This window comes from Myotis brandtii, unplaced genomic scaffold (genome assembly GCF_000412655.1).
Source record: "Myotis brandtii unplaced genomic scaffold, ASM41265v1 scaffold441, whole genome shotgun sequence".
In the NCBI taxonomy this organism is placed as follows: Eukaryota; Metazoa; Chordata; class Mammalia; order Chiroptera; family Vespertilionidae; genus Myotis; species Myotis brandtii.
Genome location: NW_005366873.1, coordinates 3904146 through 3924472, shown reverse-complemented (window position 1 = coordinate 3924472; position 20327 = coordinate 3904146). Strand labels below are relative to the sequence as shown.

The 20327-nt window shown below is 34.2% G+C and overlaps 1 protein-coding gene across 2 annotated transcripts in view; it reads left to right on the top strand.

Annotated features, from left to right (window-relative positions):
• The window catches only part of SHOC2 (SHOC2 leucine-rich repeat scaffold protein), a 62501-nt gene extending 42626 nt beyond the window's left edge, over positions 1 to 19875 (top strand). For both annotated transcript variants that reach the window (XM_005874540.2, XM_005874539.2), the window contains exons 4-9: positions 4221 to 4351; positions 9312 to 9500; positions 13676 to 13798; positions 15457 to 15594; positions 15929 to 16046; positions 17791 to 19875. In XM_005874540.2, the coding sequence (XP_005874602.1) occupies positions 4221 to 4351; positions 9312 to 9500; positions 13676 to 13798; positions 15457 to 15594; positions 15929 to 16046; positions 17791 to 17999 (908 nt within the window). In that variant the 3' untranslated portion in view covers positions 18000 to 19875. The remainder of the gene's footprint in view (positions 1 to 4220; positions 4352 to 9311; positions 9501 to 13675; positions 13799 to 15456; positions 15595 to 15928; positions 16047 to 17790) is intronic.
• The last annotated feature ends 452 nt before the right edge of the window (positions 19876 to 20327 follow it).

The following is a 20327-nucleotide window of genomic DNA, read 5'->3' as shown; positions in this document are numbered from 1 at the left end:
CTTTTCTCTTTCCTTCTAGTTGTAGAATTTCCACTCAGCCAGCCTTCCTGTGGTTCTGGGTGATGTCCGTTCCGTCTTTTAGTTGTATTTTTGAAGTGGTTGTGCGAGGCAGCAAACTCCGGTGTTTACCTATGCCGCCATCTTGGTTTCTCCTAGGCTTTTTTTATATAAGATTTTCTTATTCAAGAATCAGTTATGAACTAAAGAAAATATTAAACTTCATTATAATAGTCATTTGGTTTCAAACGATGAACCTGATCATCTTAAAGCCTTCTGAGATCTCTGGTGCTTTTATGAAATTGGGGGTGGGAAAAGGTTGTATCTGAAGTAGGAAAATATATTTTACTTTCTATTTCTTCTCAAAATGAGATAGAAATATGCAACAAGACTTTGCCTTCAAGGCCGGAGCACAGAACAATTCACAGAGGTCTTTTTGTTGCACTGGGCTCTGAAGAAATATTACAGTAATTATGGTTTTATCAACAAGTAGAGTTTTAGTAGTTAGGTTTTAGATCAGGGGTGGGCAAACTTTTTGACTCGAGGGCCACAATGGGTTCTTAAACTGGACCAGAGGGCCGGAACAAAAGCATGGATGGAGTGTTTGTGTGAACTAATATAAATTCAAAGTAAACATCATTACATAAAAGGGTACGGTCTTTTTTTTTTTTAGTTTTATTCATTTCAAAACCGGCCCGCGGCCGTAGTTTGCCCACGGCTGTTTTAGATAATTACAGTGCAGTTTGCATATAACAACTTTATTAGTTTTCTTTTTAATAGTGGCATTCTTTTGGGTTTTTGGCATTTAAGAAATTTTGTATTGCTTGCTTTTCAGTATGCTTTCAGGTTTTCAGATTAATGTTGAAAAAAAATTGTATCTTTGATATTATTTCGTTGTTAGAATTGTGTCTTTTCCACTGATATTTTGCTACTTTGTTAAAATAAGATTAAGGCTATTTAAGTTAGAGTCTTACTCAAAAATTATACTGATTTAACTTAAAGATGCTGATTATATTTGCTGGAATTGAAAGCATTTAATTTTAATTCATAACCATTTGATGTTGCCATATTTTAAAATCTGACAGCATAAGAAAGCCAGCTGTGAAAGTAGAGCACAAGAACAACTTACTGTCAAAGTTAAGCACCTAAAATCTAAATGCCAGTGATTGGCAGAGATCAGCCTACATTTATACACAGAATCTCAGCAACATTGACTTAGTCGCAGTGGCTCAACACTAAAGCAAGCTATGGCTTGATTTCTAGGTTGCAGTTTAGTTTGTGGTTTACCGCTCATTGAAAGAGGTTAGAGGTTGAAACCACTGTAGGCGGTGAATCACACAGTAAGTGCCAGACTTCTGATGTCAGTTGTTTTCTGGTATAAGAGAGTTTTGATATTTCATCCTTAATTTTTTTTCACCTCTTTTGTTTTTCTGAGAGTAATAGATTTTGGCAAAATGTGGATGACTCTTTGAACATGCCATGTTCTTAAGAAAGTGGTAACGCCTTTGCAAATGTGAATTTCTTCATCAGAATAGCATATTCTCATACATCACATTTTTAAAAGTTCAGGTTCTTCTACCATACACACACAGTGAAAAAGAAAATGTTTAGGAATATTGAAGGTACTATTTTTGTTTAACCATGATTTTTGGTATTATGTAATGTTATATGGCAATTTCACCATCATTTTCATTTTGTAATTTTTAAATTCTAGAAACCTATTCTGATTTTGAAAGTGAGAAACTTAAGTTATTTTCCTTTGGAAGAGAAGTTTTAGGAATCTGGTTCTGTTTACTGGGCTTTTGAGTTGATAAGCATTTACTTTTAGGTTTCATTGAAAAATGTTAAAAAATGGTTAAAATGTTGTATTTGTCTACTATTTTATTATAAACAGTGATTGAACGAGACATATCAGTTCATGGAAGAAAATTGTAGGGGCTTTTTACTATTAATAAGCCCTTTCCTTGTCTGACAGATTTCAAAGACCCCTTAATGAATGCTCCAGCCATCTTTAATAATAAAAGCATAATATGGGAATTAGACTGGATAGCCAAACGACCTTCCAGACGAAGCCAGGGCTGTGAGGTGCCAGAGGGAAACCGGTGCTGGCAGCTGGGGGAAGGAAGGCTACTCTTGCACGAATTTCATGCATGGAGCCTCTAGTTATAGTGGAACAGCTTTCTTCCATAGGGAAAGCAGTGGTATAAGGGAGAGAAAGGATTGGCCTTATTTATTCCAGTTTTTTTTTTTTTTAAGGTTTACTGCCTCTTTAATCTTCAACTTCATACAGCAAATTAAAATTTGAGATTTTGAAGTTATTCATAGTCAGACATTATCACTGCTACTAGGAAATTTCCTACCTTTACCAGGCTTGCTGTAGCTATAGTGGCCATGGGCATTACATAGGCTTGTTTTTATTTCTCCCTCCAGACACATCTCAGCAATGTCATCAGAAAGGCACTAGTGAAGCATCCTTAGTTAATTTAGAAAGCATTTTATAGACAAAATTAAGTTGTCTTTGCTAAGTGGTAGTTTTTATTGTTGCTTTTGTATTCAGTTTTCTGCTTATTGGAATCTTAATTAAACAGAACCAATGAACTCTTTTTAAAAAAATATGTTTTTATTGATTTTGGAGAGAGAGAAAGGGAGAGGGAAAGATAGAAATATTGATGTGTGAGAGGAACATCGATTGGCTGCCTCCTGCACACCTCCCACTGGGGATGGAGCCCACAGCCCTGTCATGTGCCCTGACCGGGAATCAAACCGGTGACCTCTTGGTGCTTGGGTCAATGCTCATTCTAATGAGCCACACCAGCTGGGCAGAACTAGTGAACTCTTGACCCAGTTTCTAAACACCATAGTAAGAAAGTAATATAAATGAGCATAGCATATTTCTGGAATAGTTCAAATTGCGGGAACTGAAGTGGTTGCTATTAAAAAAAAACTTAGCAAATTTTGCATTATATTTGTCTAAACTTATGGCATAGAATTGTTATAAGGCCCCCTCCTAGGGTTTCAAGGCTAAACATATGCTATAGACTAATAAATCTTCTGTAGGTATTTCAGTAAAGTTGCATCTAAGAGAGAACGTTATTCATGCAACTTTAAAAAAAAAAAGATGAAAAAGAGATAGACAAACATCAGAAGATTGCTGAAAGTTGGAAGGCATCCAAACATTTGTCTCCCAAAAAGTTGTGTCACACAAGACAACTACTTCTGTTATTCCTAATGATGGTAATACTGTTTAATTTAAAATCAGAACCTCTATTTGATGTTCAAACCCTGGCAGTTTAAAAATGTTATAGCAACCGTTAATAATTTGAAGTCAGGAAAGAAATTAACCAGTCATGTTAAAGAAACACTAAATTCTCATCACTGTTTTTTGTTTGTTTTATAAAAATGTGCATATTTTCTAGAGTATATTGTTTGGGAAATTAAATTTAATTTAAACCTTTTATGATAGCAGATGTCCTATTCATTCATGTAGCTTACCTGTAGCTTGCCATATACTAGTATGTAGTCTTGGCAATAAAACTAGAAAATGCCTGTTTTCTGCTCTGCTTTTTTAAATGTATTCAATAGTGGCTGATTTGTGCTCAATCCTAGTGTATACTTAGATAATAGAGACTATAACTTTCACTTTGGTTTATAGTTTTTAAAAATATATTTTTGAGGAATTTTTTACTATCAGGTCAACTTTTCAGAGAATTTTTAGAATGTTTATATTAAAACTCATGGAAAATATTGAACCTTTCTTATCTCAGAATAATTGTGCATTGTATATTTTAAATAATACCATTAGAAATTTGAAAGTTTTTTCTTCAAAATTAAATGTTCATTTTTATATATAATCACTTGTTCCATGTTGGCTCATCATCACATAGATACAAATGGGGTAACTATTATAAATTTCAAATGTACACTGCTTGATGTTATTCGATTAGGCCTTATCTAAAGGTTAATTTATTATTAAAGTATGCCAATACTTTCTAATAATTTATTTTTATAATTGACTTGTAGTGTATTTCATTATTTCTCTAAGACAAGTGGCTTCAACATCATCCTAATTGGTGAAGTATAGTGTGTTGTTCCTTGGTACTTAAAGTTAAGGATCTTGCTGAAATAGTGCTTTACAGTAATTCATAAATATCTGGTTGATAGCCTAGGACAGTGAGAGGCTCATCGTATATTTTTTTAAGTTCTCTTTTTGTGTGTATTCATAGGAAACCTGTCCAGTTTAAGTCGTCTTGGTCTGAGATATAACAGACTGTCAGCAATACCCAGATCACTGGCAAAATGCAGTGCACTTGAAGAATTAAATTTAGAGAACAATAACATTTCTACTTTACCAGAGGTAAGTAGAAATAAGCCTGCAAGATAATAAAGGAGAAACTAGTAAGTTTTTACAGCTGTTTAAATAATTTGATGATTGAGATTGCCTAAAAAGGAGTATGCTGTGGATATATAGCCACCACTAAGATAATTCCAAAGAAGAAAGAATAGGTATGATTAAAGGAACATATTAAAATTTTTTTTTGATGTGCAGAAAGGAGAAACCAAAGTGGTAAGTTGGTGTGCTACATTCCCCTTTAGCACCTAATTCTTTTTCATGTCATTTGAAACTAGCAATAAAAGCTTTAATAAAGGAAAAGTTGTATGGCTGGTTTTAAAACTCACTACCCCACCCAATTCAGTTATAAAAAAAAAAGGTACTGAAGAAAGATGATAAATGAAAAGAATGAACTATATAGTATATACTATTTATTATCAAGATAATATTGGCTATAACACACCTGTGACCCAAGTTATTACACTGCTTATGCAATAATATTAAAGCCTACTTTGCATCTATCAGTCACCAAAATGTGTTATTTTTTTTAACATATTAGTTTTAATTTGGGTTTGGTTGGTTGTATTAGAAAAATATTTTCACTTATTTTACTCAGATTAATTGGGGAAGATACTTTAAAAAAAATTCTTTTCAACTTTATTATTTTTTTACTCTTGCATTTCCTTCTTTTGCTACGTACTGTTTTAGCATACCCAACAACTTGTGTGTTTGCTTATGGTTATTCAGCATAAATTATAGTATTCTAACATAAAAGAATGGCATTGTGGACTAATGGATTGAGTGAGCTTTTGCAAAGTCTTTTTTTCTTAACAATTAAAAATATCAAATATAAGTGGCCCTATTATGTTTTGACTATTGCTAGTTTTTCTGTGGTGTTTGTGTATGTATATTTGAATTAAGCATAAAGATGCTTTGGATGAATGTTTTTCAGATTTATGCTTTGATTTTGAAAGAAGAGTTTGAGTAAATAAAGCTATAAGTTTGTAGCAATTAGTTTACGTGATAAATATATTCAATTTATTTGTTTCTTAAGGATACAGAAATAAAATAGCACCTATTAATTTAGCTCCTGTTAATCTGGGTATTTGGGATTTCAGAAAGTGTCTTGATCAGAGTACTGAAATGAGTTTCCCAAGATTGTAGTTTCTAGGCTGGACCGGTTCCTCACCTGTGGCAAAGTATCATTGTTAGCAGCAGTTTAAGTGGGATAAGGAATAGAATCCACAGATTGTAGATAGAGCTCTGACAACTAGACTGTCTGGATTTTTGTGTTTCTGTGATAGTGGTAATTTAAAATGATCATAATGGGTGAGGTTCTCCAATGTCATCATCCCCTTTTCTAAAAGTGATTCATATCCATAATAAGACAAATCATTAACACATTAATTAGACCTTGTTGGGATGCTTTTAGGGTGTGATTTGTGAGTTTAAGTAAGATTGACTGCTTTTACCACTTCACTGTGCCTAAATATAAGGACTGGGTATATATCAAATTACACAGTGAGAAATTTAAAAATTTATATATTAGTCATACTGTCAGTGAAGGGAAACTAATAATTATTGGGTTCCTCTTAGGATACAGAGATTGTGAAAAGTACTTTCATAAATAATATTTTGTGAGTGAAAAAAGCAATGATTTATTTTTGATAGAATTATAAAGAGGACAGCTCTCTTCTGTCTGGCTGTGGAAGAAGGGCTGGCTGTGTGTGTGTGTTTAAACTTGCATATTTTCAGATGGAGAAGCTATGAGAGTTTTGATTGTCATTGTCCAAATATGGGAAAGCATTAAATCTTATTTAAATATAGTATATGTGCTTTGTAAGAGCATATTTCTCATGCAAATATCTAATTACTTGTGTGTATTATAAATACAATGAGGAAGACAAAATCTAGACATTCAAGCTGGGGTAGGCAAGAAAATCAGGAAAGTGGTTTCTCGTTGGGGCTTTCATATTGCTAAAATCAGAACTGACAAAATGATTATATACTTTGCCATTTGAAGACTGAAAATGGACTAGTTTTAATGTAGACATAGGAAAAGGAACTTAATGCTTAAGGAATAATGCTAGGAGCTCTGAATATATTAACCCATTCAAATCTCCATTATAATCCTAATTATTGGGATATTCTTATAAAATAGGTGGGGAAATAAGACTTAAGAGAAGTTATGTGTCTGGACAAATTTGTTACATATTTTTCTGGGAATTCGGTGAGATATATATTTATTATTTAATTAATTCACTTAAGGTCACAAAACTGGTAAGTGATTATCTAAGATGGGAACTTAGATGTGTCAGACTCTAAAGCAATGATAACACAAAAGCTTCACCATGTGATCTAAGAATGAAAGGTTTGAGAGCTGCCTTCTTGCTTCCCCTTTTCAAATATCCTCAGGTATGAACATTTTAAAATAGAAGAATCTCAATTCAGTAAAGTAATTAGCTTAAGAATAACATTTTTGCCATGAGACTCAATAAAACTTTATTTTCAATAAAGTATAATATAGACATTTTTCCTGAATTGACTGCTATACAAAACTCTCTCACCACTCTTATCTGTACTCTTCCTTTTATCTGTGTACACCAGTAGACAAATGTTGAGTAGCTTCTTAACGTTCAGTATAAAGAACAAGTTTCAGTTCACCATATAATTACACCCTTAATTACATAGTTATTTCATTCCTTCAGCTAGCCATGCAAATAAACTCCCACCTCAAGTGCTGAGTCTTCAGTTTCCTCATGGTAGACAGCTAACATTTGAACATTATTTAAAGCACACATACACATGCACATTTCACACTGCTTGTTTTATCCCTGCTTGGGCTTTTATTTCAGTGTTTTCTTTTACTTCTCTAAATATTTAAATTATTGTTTCTTCCTTTAAAATTTATGTCACTCTCAGTCTCCTTACTGCTTTTCCAGTTTTTCCAGTATTTCTCATCTTTCAGTTTAGGTAGAGAAGGGACTTAAAATTTAAGTACTTACTACATGCTAGATATTGTAAAATTATATATGTATTTTATTTCTTTAAAAAGTCTTTTACTACAACCTATAAAATAAGGCATCATCATTTGCAAATGACTAAAACTAAGGTTCAGAGAAATAACTTGCCCAAATCACAAGCTCCTAAAGCAGTGATGGCGAACCTTTTGAGCTCGGCGTGTCAGCATTTTGAAAAACCCAAACTTAACTCTGGTGCTGTGTCACATATAGAAATTTTTTGATATTTGCAACCATAGTAAAACAAAGACTTATATTTGTGATATTTATTTTATATATTTAAATGCCATTTAACAAAGAAAAATCAACCCAAAAAATGAGTTCGTGCCATAGGTTTGCCATCACTGTCCTAAAGGATAGAGTCAGGATTCAAAAGTGTTTTATAGCCTATACCAGTGTTTCTCAGCATTAATGAGCATACAGATCACCTGAGAATCTTAGGATTCATATGATTCTGCAGGAGCAAGCTATAGGACTCTGCATTTCTAACAAGCTCCCAGGGAATGCTGATTTGCTTTTCCTTGAACCAGACTTTGAATAGCAAGAGCCTATCTATCTATCTACACTAATAAAAGAGAAACATGCAAATTGGTGTCACTCTGCTATGCCCACCAACCAATCAGAGCGACTATGCAAATTAACCCAACGAAGATGGCGGTTAATTTGCAGCAGACTGAACACTGAAGACTGAAGACTGAAGAGGCGGAGAAGCCAAGCCTCGCTGCAGCCACAGCGGAAAAGCCAAGCCTCGCTGCGGCTGGACCAAAGGCCTGGGTCCTGGGTGCCAGAGGAAAACCGGTGCCAGCAGCCAGGGGAAGGAAGGTCTATTGCACGAATCTTAGTGCAACAGGCTTCTAGTATATATATAAAAGTCTAATATGCTAATTGTCCCTCCAACCATTTGACCGGTTGCTATGATGTGCACTGACCATCAGGGGGCAGACCCTCTGACCGGTAGGTTAGCTTGCTGCTTGGGTCTGGCCGGGGACTGGGGGCTGGACACACCCTGGAGCCCTCCCGCGGTCCCTCCCTGGCCCCGATTGTGCACTGGTGGGGTCCCTCGGCCTGGCCTGCACCCTCTCGCAATCCAGGACCCCTCGGGGGATGTCAGAGAGCCAGTTTTGGCCCAGTCCTAGCAGGCCTGGCCAAGGGATCCCACCAATGCACGAATCCATGCACTGGGCCTCTAGTTCTATATCTGTTATTGATTATATATAGTTATGTATTATTTTCTTTTACCTGAGTGATTTATTTCTCTAAATAGGTTTTAGTCTTCTTAATAGCAGAAATTCTTTTGTAATACTTAAACATCTAGCACTGTGGTTACCTGGTAGAAGGCTGAAGTAGGGGGATAATGGGATTATGTACTTAATAAATACTTACTTGATAGGTGCAAATTCCCTCAGAAATTTTACCATATGGAGAAGCAGTGTATTATATAATATTAGAAAGTATAACCATCTTCTGAATTTAATATTCCTAAAAGGAACCATTAAATTACGAAATAACTGCTTAGTCTGTGCCAGGCATTATGTTAATCTTAATAATATAGAGATGGGTACTTAACTAAGACCTGGAAAGGATCGATCTCACAGCAAATGGTAGGACTGGGACTGGCTGATACAGAAGTTTCTGTTCTCTAGAGGTCTCAAACTGGCCACTCATGAAGCACCTCTTCCCCACATACGTATTTTCTTTATCGAGTGATTTAAATACATTGAGCCAAAGACTAAAAAACAGATTTCCTATAAGTAAATAAATTTGCTGTTTCTTGTAAAATCTGAAAACCTGACTCTATTCGTTCCATATTTCTGCAAGGAACAATTAGCTAAAATTGAGTAGTGACTGTCACTGTCCACGAGGCATCACGAAACACACCAACTAGTCTCTGTCATTTCTTTCCTGTAAGACCTTTAAGTCTTTTTACAGTTCTAATTCTTATATTTTATTTCATTATTTTACAGAGCCTTTTGTCAAGTCTTGTGAAACTGAATAGTTTGACCTTAGCTAGAAATTGCTTCCAGTTATATCCAGTTGGTGGTCCATCTCAGTTTTCTACCATTTATTCCCTCAACATGGAACACAATCGGATCAATAAAATTCCATTCGGAATTTTCTCCAGAGCAAAAGTATTAAGTAAGCTGAATATGAAGGTAAGCTTCTGTTTGTTATAGGGAAAAAAGCTACATGACTAGCATGTCTACTAATATTTGTTTTCTCTATCAGTGTAGGGAATGGGTATTTGCTTCTTGTTGATGGGGTCTAAACTGATAAGGATATTTCAGAGCAATTTGTATTAGATAACAAATATCTTAGGACCATGCATACCCTTAGCAGTTTGTCCTAAAGAAGTACCTATCAAGTGTTCATAAAAGTATAATTGTAGGCATATTTATTGCAGAGCTTTCTACTTAATTGGTACCAACTTATTATAATAATATTTGATTTCATTTTTTAAAATTATTATAGGCATACTTCATTTTATTGCACTTTGCTTCATTACACTTATCAGATACTGTGTTTTTTGACAAATTGAAAGTTTGTGGCAACCCTGCATCAAGCAAGTCTGTCCATGCCATTTTTCCAACAGCATTTGCTTACTTCATGTCTTTGTGTCACATTTTGGTAATTCTCGCAATATTTCAAACTTTTAAATTATATTTGTTATGGTAATCTGTGATGAGTAATCTTTGTTGTTACTGTTGTCATTGTTTTGGGGTGCCACAAATCGCACTCATAAGACGGCAAACTTAATTGATAAATGCTGTGTGTGTGTTCTGACTGCTCCACTAACCTGTCATTCCCTCATCTCTTTCCCACTCCCTATTTCCTAAGACACAACAATATTGAAATTAGGCCATTTAATAACCCTACAGCGGCCTCTAAGTGTTCAGGTGAAATGAAGAGTTGCATGTCTCTCACTTTAAAATGAAAAACTAGAAATGAATAAACCTAGTGAGGAAGGCATGTTGAAAGCTGAGATAAGCTGAAAGTTAGGCTTCTTGTGCCAGTTGAGTTGTGACTACAAAGGAAAAGTTCTTGAAGGAAATTAAAGGTGCTACTCCAGTGAAAACATGAATGTTAAGAAAACAAAACAGCCTTATTGCTGAAATGGAGAAAGTTTCAGTGGTCTGGATAGAAGATCAAACCACCCACAACATTCCCTTAAGCTAAAGCCATATTCAGAGCAAGACCCTAACTCTTCAATTCTTTTTTTTTAAAATATATTTTATTGATTTTTTTACAGAGAGGAAGAGAGAGGTATAGAGAGTTAGAAACATCGATGAGAGAGGAACATTGATCAGCTGCCTCCTGCACACTCCCTACTGGGGATGTGCCCGCAACCAAGGTACATGCCCTTGGCCGGAATCGAAGCCGGGACCTTTCAGTCCGCAGGCCAACGCTCTATCCACTGAGCCAAACCGGTTAGGGCAACTCTTCAATTCTTTGAAGGCTGAGAGAGGTAGTAGGGAGGCTGTAGAAATATCTATATAATAAAGGCCTAAGCAACCATTAGGGCTGAATGACCAGAACGACCTGTCGCTGTGATGCGCACTGACCACCAGGGGGCAGACAATCAACGCAGGAGCTGCCTCCTGGTGGTTAGTGCGATCCCACAGTGGGTGCGCCGCTCAGGCAGAAGCCGGCCTCACAGCTGGCGAGTGCAGTGGTGGTGGTGGGAGCCTCTCCTGCCTCCTTGGCAGTGCTAAGGAGCAGCGAGCCGATGGGTAAGGAGCAGCGAGCAGGCAGGTGGTAAGGAGTAAGGGCTCCCAGACTGTGAGAGGGCACAGGCTGAGCTGAGGACACCCCCCCTACCTGCCTCAGTGCATGAATTTTGTGCACTAGGCCTCTAGTCCTTTTTGAAAGGAAGAGTTCATTGATGTGCAAACTTCATTGCTCTTATTTAAAGATATTGCCACAGCCACACCAAGCTTCAGCAGCCATCACCCTTACCATCAGCATTTAGCTAAGACCTTCTACCAGCAAAAAGACTATATCACTTGCTGAAGACCCAAATTTTGCTTAGCATTTTTTAGTAGTAAAGTATTTTTAAATTAAGGTATGTACATTGTTTTATAGACATAGTGCTATTGCACACTTAATAGACTACAGTATAGTTTTGTTGTACACTGGGAAACAAAAAAGATACATGTGACTCACTAAAGCGTTACTTGCTTTATTGTGGTGGTCTGGAACCAAACCCTCAATATCTCTCAGGTATGTCTCTATCTTTAATAGAATACTATGAAGCCATTAAAAATAATACTCTAGTTTAATAGTAAATACCAGTTGAAGCATTCTCAATTTATTAAGTACAAAAAGTTAAAGCATGCAGGACTTTCCACACATATATTTTTAAAAGCTGTTTTTAATGTGCTTAATTATATATGAAATAGTTATAGATTTATATACATGTATATATTAGCCAGTATAGATAACAAATACAATGTTTATCTTTGAATATCAGAATTATTTATGGGCATCTTTAGTTTCTTTTTGCTTATCTATATTCTCCACAGTGAATGAGTTTTACATTTGTAATAAGGAAAAAAGTTTATTACAAAAGGAGGAAAGAAATGAAAAATGATTTGTTCAGTGATTAAATTTGTAGTGAACAAACTTTAGGACCAGAGGAGACAAATAAATTGGCCACATAACTAATTCATGGCTGAGGTAGGAATTCAGGGAACCTATATTTCAAGCTTCAGTTATAGTGTTCTTTCTGTTGTGTCATAATACATCCTTTTGTCTTTGATGAACCATTTCAACATAAATGTGGTTCTTTCAACTACAGTCTCAATTCTGTCTATACTTGTTCATACATATATGTATTTTTATGATAATTCTTTAGAAGTATATAATAAATGAACTAGTAGAAATTCAAAATAATCTTACAGTCTTAAGCAGGTGTAAAAGTTATTGTTATCCAGTCTGGTTATATGAGAGTTAGCAGTGGTAATGGCTTTAATCTGATGTTCAGTTTGTAATAAGAGGTTTAGAACACAACAGTCCAGGTAGGTGTTCATTAGTTTTTGCATTTGATTATGCATTTTTATGTATATGACGTTAATGTAATATGTTAGCTTGGAAAAGCCTGTTTTCAGTGAAATAATAAAACTTTGCATAGAGCTTTGTCCTAATTTTCCTTCAAAATTATAACATGTTTAGCAAAAGTTTTTCTTGAAAGAAGTCAAATAAAACCTGACATTTTCTTGCTTATATTAGCACAGTAGTAAGTTTTTTAAATGAAAATGTTTTATCATTCTATTAACTATCAGTAGTTTGGGCATCAATAGGTCGTAAGTTTAAATGTTATAATTAATAGGTAATAAGTTAAAATATTATAATAAAAGAAAAACTTGGTTTTCAAATGAATGTTTACTACTTGGGATTTCTCTTATGGATAGTTTTGTGTAAAATAATCATTGTATATTGCAAAAAAATATTTTTTAAAATACAGATGAACAAAAAGGACATAAAATGATCCACCAATGAGAGGTAGGATCTCTGGTAACATATTGGCATATATCATTGATACCCAACTGGGACAGGGTAGAGAGAGCGGACTGATGGTCTGCTCTCAATATCAATACCCCCAACACACGACAGTGTGGTAAGAGTTGTTATTGATAGAAATGTGTTTCATAAATGAATATGAGGAAGCAAAAAAAAAAATAGTGAATCATTGACATATATTTCACTTATTTTCTGTGTATAGCTACATCTAATTTTTAAAATTAGCATCATACTATTTCATCACTTGTTTTTATTCAGAGATAAATATTTTTTTGTCATCTTTTCTTTTGGACTTTTTAAGTAAAATTGTGGATACTTAATATTTAATGATTTAATTTGCTGTCTTATTAAGACTTTTTCCCTCTCGTACTTTATTGCTCAGCATTTCTAGAATTGCTGAGGTTATCTGGTTTCCTTGTAGGCCCTAATTAGATGTTTATTCTTTCATTGTGTTCATGAGCATCCACATTTTATTCAGTGATTTCTGTACATTATTGTAAAATGGGGAAAACATCGTATTTATCACTGGGACCATTGAAATCTTGTATTGGTTTATATGGCATATTTTTTTCTATATCCAATACAGATAATCACATAGGGAACAAACTTCCAATTTTACCTCAAAACAAAAACTTAACTACTGTATGAAAAAGTTTGAAGGCTTAGAGTTTTTGTTGCTTTTTGTTCTTTTTTTATTTGTTATCAAGAAAAGGGAATAAGTTTTCTGTTTAAGAATTCTCTTTCCATCAGGTAGTATATGGAACTTTGTTTTTATGGTTATACTTTAGATGCTTCTTTTTGTCTTTGTTAGGACAATCAGTTGACATCACTTCCCTTGGATTTTGGAACTTGGACCAGTATGGTAGAATTGAATTTAGCCACTAATCAGCTCACAAAGATCCCTGAGGATGTGTCTGGTCTTGTTTCTCTTGAGGTGTGTATAAAAGAGCATTTAGAACTCCTTAGATCAGGGGTGGGCAAACTTTTTGACTCGAGGGCCACAATGGGTTCTTAAACTGGACCAGAGGGCCGGAACAAAAGCATGGATGGAGTGTTTGTGTGAACTAATATAAATTCAAAGTAAACATCATTACATAAAAGGGTACGGTCTTTTTTTTTTTAGTTTTATTCATTTCAAACGGGCCGTAGTTTGCCCACGGCTGCCTTAGATCCTTCTACAGTTATCTCACTTATAAAGTTTCCAATTAAAATAAGCAATTTCTATTTGAGTGAAGATCATAATTAGAAATGTTAGGCTCTCTTAAACATACAACCCCATTAGGATGATGAAGTGTTGACTTAATCTGGGTCAATGCTTCTGAATGACTCTTGCCCACTGAAAGTTGGTAGGTTTGAGTGCTATAAAAGTATCTTTGAAATAAAAGTTTTCTAAGAATTAGCATTTAAAAAGCATTTTTTTAGAACATTCCCCCCCTTAATTGTTTAAGAACTCTGCACCATTGTCTATCAAAATAATTATGGATTCCTCAGACTGGCATTTAGAACCCTTTATGCAATTCTGGCCTACTTTTCCATTCTAATTACCCACCTACTCTTTTATTTACTATTTAAATAGATTATTTTTTTTGTTGGAAATATCTGATATGCTATATGTGTTTTCCGATGGTCGCGACCCACAGGTTGAGAACCGCTGAAGTATTGTATAATGTTAAAAGCATGATCTTTGAAGCCAAACAGATCTGAGTACAATTTCACTTTTATCTCTCTGTATTTATGGATTTAAATTTCCCAAGCGTCAGTTTCCTTACCTATGAAATGGGGATAATATGTAGTATTTTTCTTGTAAGGTTGTAGTTGATACATTCAGTATAGTGCCCTGCAAATAGTAAACTCAGTAAATGATAATTGCTATTATGATTATTTTCTTGGTCTAATTGTATATGTTCATTTTATTGTGGATAGTATAACTTTGAAGAAAATACGTTTGCATAAAAAATTAACCAGAACCTTATGTAGATTTTTCCTTTTAGTTTCCTTTTCACTATCCCCATACCCAGTATTGTTTCCCTACATCCCTATTGTAACTTCTCTGAGAACAAGGACTACCTTCTTCAACCTTTTTTCCCCTCTTCAGTATATTGCTGGATATCTTGCAATGTAAATAAATATACCACAAATAATAACTGTGGTGGATAGATATAGGCAGTTTAGAAGTCAGTTGTTACCTTCCTTAAATGGTGGGTTGTAAGGGGTTTGAATTAATAACTGGTTTCCTATTAAACATTTGTAACTTATTTAGTATCAAAGTACCATTAACTATATGAATCTTGCTATAAGTAGTTAGTAATTGTATATATTTTTAAGTTAATAATTATATACATTTTCAATTTAAAGTTAAATTCTTTTGCTTACATTAGTTTAGACTTAATCAAATAAAATCTATTTTTCGAATAACTAAGGTGATTTTTTTTTAGAATAGTAAGTTAAGTATTTTCTGTGATTTATTTGAACATTGTTCTTAATACTCAGTGTTTAGAAAATTAGCATTGCTTAATAAATTTTAAGCCACACAGTGGTAATGTATAATTCCATTTTATGAGTTGCCAAATACTATCAATAATTGCTCCCTAGGTTCTGATATTGTCAAACAATCTTCTAAAGAAGCTTCCCCATGGTCTTGGAAACCTTAGGAAGTTAAGAGAGCTGGATCTAGAGGAGAACAAATTGGAATCCTTGCCAAATGAAATTGCTTATCTTAAGGATTTACAGGTAAAGCATTACTCTAATGATTTTATAGTTATATGATTAAAGCTTTTGGATGCATTCCAAATTGCTCATTTTTCTTAAGAATTTGATCTACTTCTTGGACCAGATAGATTTTCCTATTATAGCTTTAGAGCTGAGTTTTATGTTCATTTAACGTGTTTGCTTTTGTCTTCCTAACAAATGATATTTTTTGAAAGAAAAACTTATTAATTCTTGTCCTGTCCGATCTAATTTCTCTGTTTGTTTATGCTATTGGTTTAGTAGATATATAGTTCTAAATTTACATCAGTTGTTGGAAATATACATGTAACCATCTTTTCTTACATTGATCTTTCAGAAATTAGTCTTGACAAACAACCAGTTGACCACTCTTCCCAGGGGCATTGGTCACCTTACCAATCTCACACATCTAGGCCTTGGAGAGAACCTACTTACTCATCTTCCTGAGGAAATTGGTATGAAACCTTTGGATGCTTGACTCTGTACTAATAATTTGCTCTTTTAAGTAGTATTTCAGATAATTATGACAAATCTGTTTTTGTCAACTGAGGTTCCAGCAGGCTTAAGGTGTTTTTGTTTTTAGTTTTTGTTTTTTAATAAAGCACCAGTGGTTGGTTGGTTGGTTGGTTGGTTGGTTGGTTGGTTTTGGTTAGTTTTCTTGATAGGAGTAATATTGTGTTTGAGAAAGTTTTAGCATACTTATGTTCTAATAGATATAACCTTAATTTCAAAGAGTTACTTCATATTCTAAATTTAAAAATTACACAGGCTTGCTTTAAACTAGTAATGTCTTATGCCAAAAGAACATTTCCTTATGAGGCTTTAGAATTAATAATATTTGATATTAATATTTGAGAATACTTTAGAATTTTCTAAGTTTTTTTAATATCTATTAACATAACCATCTTGAATTTGAGGCAGTGCAAGTTGTAATCCCATTTTATGAAGAGAGTTGATTGAGGTCACAAAGTAGTTTTTAAATTAGTAATTTCATATATTATCTCTCCCATCTATATCATGCTGTTCCATAGGCACTATAGATTAGTCGTGAAGAATGGTTTTGAAGTAAAATAGACAACTCAAAATTTGGCTTTATGGCTTTGGATAAGGTAGGGGAACCCTAAGTTTCAAGTTTTCTGCTTGTAAAATAAGGATAATAATAGTAACTTCTCATAGCATTCTCTGAATATTAAATAAACTATTAAGTGTAAACAAATCTATTACTCGGTAGCCATTATTTTTATTCTTCTACATACCACTATCAAATATCACAAATTTTGAAGTTGAAAAATTGGCAACACATGAGGCAACTTTACACTTTTATTTCTAGTGTATTTATGCAGCTGGCCTCATGCAGTTGCTTGAAACATTTGCCTAGAAAGTATGAGTATCCCAAGTCTAAGAAAAAATTAAAAATATTATATAAATTGATTTTTGGCTTACTTTTAAACATGTGATGCCTGACTGGTGTGGCTCAGTGGTGGAGCATCAGCCTATGAACCAGGAGATCACAGTTTCATTCCCCTTCCGGGCACATGCCTAGGTTGCTGGCTCAGTCCCCAGTAGGGGCATGTAGGAGGCAGCCGATCAGTGATTCTCTCTAATCATTGGCCTGTCTCTCTCTCTCTCTCTCTCTCTCTCTCTCTCTCTCTCTCTCTCTCTCTTCCTCTTCCCCCCTCCCTCTTTTCCTCTCCCTCTCCCTCTTTTCCTCTCCCTTCCTCTCTGAAATTAATAAAAATATTAAAAAAATAAATATATGATGCCTTAGTGAAAGATTTATACCAACTAACAAAACTTTTCCACATGAGAAATTAATACGAGAGATTGTCACATTGTCTACAACAGAAAAATGATTACAGGCACTGACTATACAATAAACTTATCTCTGGAGTTAAAAACAAAACAAAACACAAAAACCTCTCCAACCTTGAAAACCAGCCAAAAAGGAAGGTTCTAATTTAACTGATATGGACAGTGTGACCTGGATATTGGCGTTTTCCACATTTCCCAGTTGATTTGAACATGCAGTAAAGCTTGAGACTCGCAGTTGTAGAGAGTTTTAAAATGAGAAGAAAGTAAGAGGAAATAGGTATTTCAGTACATGTAATGCTCAGGACAGCATCATGCCATTGAATTTATTTTAGTAGTAACTAATTTTTAAAAAAATAGTAATTGATTTTATTTTTTATTTTTAAACAGGTACACTGGAGAACCTAGAAGAACTGTATTTGAATGACAACCCCAACCTGCATAGCCTTCCCTTTGAGCTGGCTCTTTGCAGCAAGCTTTCAATCATGAGTATTGAGAACTGTCCACTCAGTCACCTTCCACCTCAGATTGTTGCTGGGGGTCCTTCTTTCATCATTCAGTTCTTAAAGATGCAGGGTCCATATCGTGCCATGGTCTGATACAAATCTGCTGGTCCCACACACTGTTCACAAATAGACTGCCATTAACGTTTCATATCTATATCTGTGTCTATTTATGTAGATATTGATATATTTGGCAGATTTATAAAGTCTGCATTATGTGTTTCTGCTAATAGAGGAATCATAGCCATTTAGATTTTTTTAAAAATTCTGTACAAAAGGCTTATATAAGTTTTCTTTGCTGAACTTGATGGATGTTTTCCTATTGTGTAATATGCCAGTTTGCTCAAGACATTTGTAAACAAATTATGAATTTATTAAATTTAAGGGGCAGAGGTAGTACAGTTAGATATACTTTCTCTTAGCAAAAATAATGGGCAAATAATTTTGTTGCAACTTTTCATACATATTTTCCCCTTACCAGTTGTCAGATCTTTATAATATTATAGGCCCTGATGGTAGAATTTTTTCTTTAACTTATTTTGAAATTTGAGATTTAAATTTTATATATTGTTTACAGTCAGAGTAAATCACTGGATTTTTTTGTTGTTATTGTTTTGATTTGCTCTGTTTTAATCAGTCAAATCTAGAGTTTATATCCTCTGCAAAGAATTTGCATCAGCTGGTTTAAATATAAAAGATATTTGCTTTTTTGAAACAACTGGCAAAGTGAAAAGATACAGTCAAAATTCTAGAATTCCTGTAATTGTGATTCTCAGATCAATTGTGAAGCAAAATATTTGAATTGAGTCTTTCGGTTGTGGGGGAGGAGGGTATTGAGACCTTTTCTAGTATAAATATCTTTTCTTAAGTTTGGGGGAACAGAAACTTGTAGCGCAAAGGAGTTTTCATTCCTGAAACTTGCAGGTCCACAAAAAATAACAAAAATTTGGCAAAAAAATATACATACACACACATTCTATATATGTATATACAATGCTATATAGATATGTATTTATTATATCATAAACTACAGTAGGTAACTTTAAGGATTTCTCCCTAGCCTTGTACAATGAAGATGAATGTTTTTCTTTGAACACTGCAATATATGTATGTTTCAAGGTTATTTAACAGTGTACTATGGTTTTATATCTTGACTTGCCTTGTACATCTTTCAGTTCTGGAATATCTGCGTCTAAGCACAATATCTTCACACTGTGCTCTATTGCTGCTGAACTAAATGCACTTTTCCCCACATGTGGGGCACTGGCTTCAAACAATTCAGTTCAGTACCATTGATTTTAATATTATCTTTCCTTTCCTGGTAGTTGTTAATATAGTTATGGAAAAGAGGCATATTGCATAGAAGCCATTGGTAGTTCAGTGGGAGGTCTGTAAGATGTGCCTGTGCTCTTTGATGTATTTTCTTTGCTTTACTGCTTTAATCTGGCAGTGTTGTAAATGCGTGCCCCTTATACAGTACTTTTACTTTTGATAGTGTCAGTCTAAGTCAGTTTAATTTTTGAAGAGACAGAGTAAGTGCATTCTAGGTATCATTCTAAAAAACACATCCCATATAAAGAATAACTATTATGTGTAATTACATATTGCTGCTTGGATTTCTTTTTTTATTTCCATTTAGATGGGCATTGTGTTTTAAAGAAAACCATTTTTGAATTAAGGCCATGATATTATGATAGAAATTTGGAGTGTTGTTTTGCTTTTCCTGGTGCTCAAAATCAGGACTAAGTTTGAGGTGGAACCTATATTCGTAATTGGCAAATTTTTAAGGAGCAACTAAGAAATGGAAGGCAGGTGAAGATATAAAACCCTAGAATGCTTCAATGTGCTGTAAAACTATTGTAGATGTCACTGGATTTTACCAAGTAATATCCTTTCTTCTTTTCCCCCCCATCTACTGTGGCTTTTCAATTAAAATTTTGTTTATAAAAGGAATTTGTTTATTACAGCTCTACCTAGAGCTTGTGTGTATGTGTGGTTTTTAAATATTTTATATCCGGGGTGCTTATGTATTATGATGGTGGAACTTGAACTTTAAAGGGAGTAGTAGCATCCTAATGTCTTTTTTTGGAAGTGGGGGGGGGGAGGGGGAGGTATTATTTCTTTACAACGAAAATAGATATTGTTTTTTAAGCATTTTGGTTACCCTACCTTCATTTACTAGTATATTGGTCTATAATAAATACAGAATGATCAAAATCTTACATGTACTGTAGAAGTGATGTTATAGACAAATCATATATAGCTGAGGAGTTATAAAATTTTTTAAGAATCATAAAACATATGTTCTGGATATGGCTTCCACATTGTAAGAGCCCATGAATTTCATTACTTCTAACAAAAAACTAAAGTGGACTCTAATTGGGATATCCTTGTGAAATCAAAATATTTAATATTTAAATAGAA